General features: G+C 40.9%; 1 protein-coding gene across 3 annotated transcripts in view; it reads right to left on the bottom strand.

Annotated features, from left to right (window-relative positions):
- LOC111504387 (uncharacterized) overlaps positions 1–7181 on the bottom strand; it is a 62395-nt gene that overhangs the window by 43858 nt on the left and 11356 nt on the right. For 2 of the 3 annotated variants that reach the window (XM_074180578.1, XM_074180579.1), the window contains exon 3: positions 3242–3334. In XM_074180578.1, the coding sequence (XP_074036679.1) occupies positions 3242–3334 (93 nt within the window). The remainder of the gene's footprint in view (positions 1–3241; positions 3335–7181) is intronic. The other variant, XM_074180580.1, reaches the window with a different exon arrangement.

The raw sequence follows: 7181 nt of genomic DNA, 5'->3' as shown, positions 1-7181 counted from the left end.
AATCCCTCAGTTAAAAACAATTTATTATGGATTAGTACAATCACAACTTAATTATTGAATTATAGCATGGGGCGGTGTGAACGATAATAATATGTATTTATTCACTAGATATAGATAAAAATATAAGTTTAAACTGGACATATTTGAAAAGAATATGAATAATTAAGAATACACCAATGTATTGAATGAGTAAAATGGTAAAATGGATAAAAATATAAGTTTGAACTCTATACCTGTGACAGAATATAAATAAAATAAAATAATCAATGTATTGAAATAAGTCCCAGAGATCAGTTATGAAAATATAAGTTTGAACTGGACACATTTGAACAGAATATAAATAAATGAAAATAATCAATGGATAGGGATCCATTGTAAGCCATTGTTAAATAAAGTAGAATTATAAAATGAAGGCGATTTTAATCAGTACGGTTCCAGACTAAAAACAAATTGATACAAAATATATATCTACAATCGAGCAAGTAAATATTTAAATTTATATATGTCAATGTATCTCTGCTGGTGGTATATCCTTAACAAATAATTTGATCTTTGTCATACATTTTTTGAACGTAATACAAAAACATGCCTTGAAAATTATATATAGTAAGGAAAGGAGTTATTCCAATAGAAATTTGTTTATAGAGAGCGGGATTTTCATATCAAACAGTTATTCGTGAGGGCAACATATCACTGAAGAAACTTCAACACCAATATAGTACTAGGAACAAATAACATACATGGCGCGAAAATTTGGGATTTGGTACCAGATAGGATAAAAAGCATAAGAAATAAAAAATAAATTCAAACAAAAGATTGAAAACTGGTTGAGAAACTGTGATGATGATATATTCCGTGAAACCATCAACCAGTAAAATTGAACCAACTCTGCACTTGTCTGTTAATTTGCTAATTATTTTCTAAATTGATAGCTTGAATTTTTCGCAAAATGTTATTCGTCTATTTTCTTTTTTTCTTTCCTCTATTCAACTGTCTATGCACGAGTTGATTCAATCCTATACCTTGTTTTATGTTTACATCACCAAGAATGAATTGAATAGATTTTGTATATTCAGTTCCATTCTCAATAGGTTGGCTATACCACACACAAGAAACTCTTTTTTGAAGTTTCTTCCGTGGTGCCCTTTTATTTTTTTCTCAATAATATATTAGTAATAGGTTACTTAAAATTGCATATACTGATTAAAATAAACTTCATTATTTACTGTTTTCACAGTGTTATACGCTGGTCAGGCCCTATCCCTTGAAGCCTCAATACACTCGAGTGGGCGCGCCAGCATTATCAACCACCGACCACTCCTCACACCGTGGGGTAAGTGATCATTGGGTACGAGAATCATGTGCCCTGAGCAAGCACAGTGAGTGAAGAATGATAGCCTTCTGCATGATTCCGGCTGAGATTTCTGCCCTAGTGCGGCAAGAAGGTATGATTTTAAGATTCGAGGGTAGAGAGGGCATCATTTCACCAAGGACTCCAATAATCAGAATAACCATTTCGACAGAGTGGTCTGGATGGAGTCTGCGGGGTTCGAAGAGAAAATCTCGACATTTTATTCGTTTTTCCTCCTCTTTTCTTCTCGCCAGGAGCTGAAAACGACAAATATCGTCTTGCTCTGCTGGTCGAGAAGGACATCGGGCTCATTACCTTGTATGAGCCTGAGGGAGCCGTAGATGGTAATAAACTACTCTTAGGGCCGACACCGCATATGCTGGACATGTTGATAGCAAGTGCATTAGGGTTTAGGACGCCTCGTGGCAGGCCCTGCATTTTGAGTCAGGAACCTCTATACCCATCACGCAACTACGGTAGACTAAGGTGTTGAAGACACCAACCTGGCAAGCATGATCAACCCCTCAGTTTCCGACTTCAGCGGACTCGATCTGAGGAAAGCGAAAGTAAGGATCTTTGATAAACCAAGATCTCCAATGTTATTGAAGAAGACCCCATGCATTGGCTTATCCTTGTGTTTCCGCAGAAGTAAGGTGATCTCTGCGGCTTTTATCTGAGCTTTTTGCTGAACAGGTTCCAACTCGGTGACAGAGTTGTGGTCACCTCGTTCAGTGTCGAAAACTATACCGAGTTCGTCAGCTGCTCGGTCAGCTGTCTTAAAGACAAATGTTCCAATTCCTGCCCTCTCATGGTCTTGGACCATGCAGAGAAGGGGATTCGAACTTCTGATGACTTTACAGGCTAATCCAGTACCATTCTGTCATGTAGACACTCCAAACTCAAAAGTCCACGGCCTCTCTGATGTCGGGGAAAGTACAACCGTGGAACAGACGATTTTGATCCTTCCGAGTTCACTTAACTACTCTAAACGAGTAGAGTAAGATTGGAACAGCAAGCATATTTGTTGCAGCAACTTTGTTCTTTCTCAACAGTTCCAATGACCAGATTTGTCGAAGTTTCTGCTGATATTTGCCGCGGAGAGAGTTTTTAACTGCTTTTACCTCTTATGAGTGGCGTTGTTCGACCCCGAGGTAAGTATACGTCTCTACGGCATCCAAATAGTGTAGGCTGCTTCCATCTACGAGCTGCACATCCTCTACGTTGTCCTCGCATCGTCCTCTTTTGAGATGAACCGTTGCACATTTGTCTATCCCGAATGTCATAGCGATAGCATGCGTGTACTCTTCCACCAACCTCAAGGACTGATGGAGATCCTTTTCTCCAGAGGCATAAAGTTTAAGATCATCCATATAAAACAAATGGGTGACCTTGTGCCGGTTTCCGGGGGTGCCTCAGATATACCCTCTAGTATTTCTGAGCGCAACGGATAATGGCAATAGTGAGATGCAGAAGAGAAGGGAACTAAGGGAATCGCTCTGAAATAGACCCCTTCTGAAAGTGACCCACCCTGTTTGGACTCTGGCTTGACCAGATGTTATGGTGAAGCGAGTTCGCCAGAATGGTATCAGTTGTTCAATGCATCTCACTATTTTTTCGGGTACCGCAAGGCATCAGAGCAAATGCAAGATGAGCTCATGCGATATTGTATCGAATGCCTTATAGTAATCGATCCAGGACATAGAGAGGTTACGCTTATATTGTATCGAGTCCTGCGTTACACATCTATCGATGAGCAGGCTTCCGAAGATGAACTTTATGTAATTAGAAGTTATAATTTATCTCCAGATCTCATTTTTGTAATTTTTCATCAACGAATTCAATCATTCCTATTGTCGATCCCCTAAAAAAATACATTTATTTTTTTCTTACCTGTCAGTGAGCTCATGGCACTGTACTGATGTCTTTCTATTGACGATGTCCTCAGGTTTGGACTAGTTTTCTCTGCTACCACACTGAAAACACCTTTATAATTTTTAGTTCATATATTCATATTCATGCAATGACCTAGTGATTGTTTCAGTTTTGTCAAGTTAAATGTTTCATTGCCGAAGTAGATGCCATCAGGAGAATATAACATAGTCCACGGCCATACTTATATATTATTTACATATCTAGTCAATTTTTTTCATCTATTACCTGCATGTAGCGTTCCGAATGAAATAAAAATATAGTTTTGATTATTGAGAAAAGCATTAATTATATGATCGTATCTTGTTGATTAAATAGCCAAAGTAACCCATACCCTAAAATCAATTAAAGATTTATAATCCACTATCACCCCGAGGCTGATTACAAACGAACAAATTGATAACTTTATTTGCACTTATCCTCAGTGCTGTGCCTCACCTGATAAACAAAATGAGAATAATTAGAAACCTAAATAGCTTTCGGAAAGAAAAGTTTCAGATTTCTACTTCTCCATCTCGATACAAAAAATATGAAAATCTTCCAAAGAAAGGAAGGAAGCAATCAGTTTTAAAAAATCCGAAACCTTTCATTCCCAAAAATTAATTTCTCCCAAAAATATACCACTTTCAATTTTAATAGATTTATATAACATCAGTTTGTAAGGTTCCTGAAGTAGTTAAATAAAAGGTTGGATTTGAATGCCTGCGGTCCTGTGTTGAATCTCGGGCTCAAAACAATTATGTTTTCTGAATACTTTTCAATTTGCTTCATGTTATGAAATTCAATGGTCGGCCGGTAGCCGGTCGGTTCGACGTGGGTGCTTTGTTCACTCACTCAAATCGACCGCCGTGTTGGTCGGTGGTTCAAGCCGCAGGCTGAACGATCGATTTTAACTTGCTATCGTCCAACTCGTGTTAGGAATCACACGTTGAAAGGTAAGACCTTAGCTCACACAAGTTTTGACTTATGAGGGTGGTTGTTCGTAGGGGCGGGACAGCTGGTTAACGGAAAAACAGATTTTAAACAGACAGACAGAACAGTATTCATGAAATGCTTTCAAAGTTTTTTGGAGGAGATTGATCATATATCGTCATGTAATTTTAGTTTCAATGGCTTCAAAGCAGAAACTGAAATTACATGACTCGACAGCGGGGTCGTAATCTCCCTAACCCCAAGACTCTGACCCCTCTGACCTGTACGTTGAGGAGGTTGCGTTAATGGCCATGTTACGATTGCGACGGCTGGTGTAAACCTAGAAGTAGTAATGGGTCAATTGAGGCTGAGCATAGGCTCGCCACAGGGCAAGAAGCGCTCACTGCGCAACCTCTGCTACAGGCAACCAGTGATGCAATTGAACTCAGGTTTGTGTTTAATAAACCCTACAAAATACAAATAAAACAGAAGACAGAGTCAGATACTACAAATGCAATACGCATATATACAGACGGCTCAAAAACCAAAGAGGGCTCAGGATGTGGAGTTTACTCCAGATCACTATGGCTAAGGAATGAGTAGGGAATAGGAAAAAATATCAGCGTGGTTCAAACAGAACTGGCTGATGTTTCAATCGCCACAAAATAAAAATAACCAGGAAATAAATTTCCTGGCAGACAAGATCTATTATCCTTGAACAGACAACATGTTACCTCAGGGCTAGTACTAGAGTGCCACCAAGATTTAGCCAAAGCCTCTGTAGATAATAACATTATTCTGAAATGGATTAAAGGAAACGACAGGTAATCGCATTGCCGAATCTTCAGCCAAGAAAGCGGCTGGACTAAGAATTTTAGGACCCAGTGGCACTTACGGCCTGATGACTTCGACAATTGTCGAACTAGTAAAACGTTATATCCATGCTCAATCCCTAAAGAGATGGGATGAAATCAAAGGATGCATGCAATCTTGCCATAGAAATATCTGGCGATGACCAGGAAAAATCTAACAGTAGGATTTCTGACTGGCCACTGTCAACTCAGGAAACTCCTCCATAATATGGGGCTAGTGGACACACCTCTATGCAGGATGTGTGAACAGGAAGATGAAACTGTCAGGCATGTCCTATGCGAGTGTCCGGAGTTATCGTCAATAAGAGAGTGTGTGTTCGGCGAGTCTTGGCCTACACCTGCCGATATAAAGGAGATGACTCCCAGTGACCTGTCCACCTTCCTGGAAAGGACAGGATGGACGATGACCTAGGAGGATAGGGTAGGTAGGTAGGTAGGTCTAAAGTGAGTGGGTCTATTCGACCCTCCACCGCAACCCATAAGGGTTTATTGTGGCTCACACCTATTCACAATCGGCCAAATAAACCCAGCTTCTTAACGAAGTCGATTAGTTTGTATGGTGAGTGGTCTTTCAGGTCAGATGGTGAGAGTACGGATCTGCCGAACTCAAAGAACCTGATTCGGTCCCCAGCGGGGCAGGCACAAAGTATATGCTCTGCAGTTTCATCATTTTCCAGACAGAGGCTACACACACTGTCTTCCGACAGTCCAAGTCTCTGCATGTGATGATTCAAATGACAGTGACCTGTAAGATGGCCTGTTAGACATCGTAGTTCATCCCTACTGTAGTCCAACAACTGTTTGGAATCAAGCTTCGAAGAGTGAATAAACGCCTTGGAGTGAGCCAATCCTGGAAGAGTCTGCCAGAAGTCCATAACTCTTCTTGCCATCCAGGTGTTAAGTGTTTGTTTGGCAAAGCCCAAAGCGATGCCAATGACAGGTTCTGGTCCAATGAAGCCGCTTGCAGCACCCTCCTTTGCAAGAGAGTCAGCAGCTTCATTGCCTTCCAGGCCAGTATGGCCAGGAATCCAGACCAGAGACAATATGTTTAGTCTTCCTATTGAGGAGAGTCTTTTTTGGCAGTTTGCTACCAATTTAGACGTTGCTTGTGAGTGAGGTTGAATTTATCCAATCTCTCGGCACACAATTCAATAGCGTAAATTTCCGTTTGAAATATAGTCGCATAAGTCTTAGGCAGGTAGATAACTCTGTCCTGGGTCTGCGACTGAAAACACCTGCACCAGAACCGGAAGGTGTTTTTGATCCATCTGTGAACCAACACCTATCTGCTCTTAATATTTCCTTCTCCCGCAGGATCCAGTCCTCTCTACTCGGGAATAGTAGGCAGTTCGTAGTTTACAGTTGGAGGCATAAAGTCAGAGGTCATTTCCAGAATGCTGTGACTTCCAATGTCAACCAACAGTCTGTTGCACTCTGCATTGAGTTGATTTGTGCAATTGGCAATGTGCACAAGTCATTATGCAGTCCATCTAGCCTCTCTTTCCAGAAAAATGTGGGGAGGAGGTAGATCTAGAAGGATCTCCATGGCCGCTGACGGCTGATGGCACCACTGATAGCCAGACAAGCCTGTCTCTGTAAGCCAGAGAGCTTTGCTTGGGCCGTTTTCTGTAAAGCCTTCGGCCACCAAGCAATTGCACCATACGTGATAATTGGTCTGACAATCATCACATAAATCCAATGGATTTGTTTGGGACCTGAACCCCAAGTTTTACCACAAATCCTTCGACATGTCCATAGAGGCAGTCTGGCTTTGTGTAAAACTTTTTCCAAGTGAGCGTTCCAGGTACCTAGGAGGATAACTCCTCGGGAGGATGTACAATTGGTCACATGTGGCCTAAGTGCTGTGGGCCTACACTCACCCTCCCTACTCTACAGATACAGATACCCCAAGTCGTATTCTTGGTTTGTTCAGCTCCAAGTGAACACTGTTAACTTTGTTGTTCGAGGCCAGTATTCATGCTGCTGGACGTGTATGAAGTAGAGCTATCGTAACAGGTAAGTACATGACCTATCGAGAATGAATTCTTGACTTTCTGCTTGACGTGAGTTACTTTGATAGATAGTTATATAGATAGATAGATAGATAGATAGATAGA

Source organism: Leptinotarsa decemlineata, unplaced genomic scaffold, assembly GCF_025532065.1.
Source record: "Leptinotarsa decemlineata unplaced genomic scaffold, Ldec_3_MD MMD2_tig00026299_RagTag_RagTag, whole genome shotgun sequence".
NCBI lineage: Eukaryota > Metazoa > Arthropoda > Insecta > Coleoptera > Chrysomelidae > Leptinotarsa > Leptinotarsa decemlineata.
This window is presented reverse-complemented; position numbering and strand designations above follow the sequence as displayed.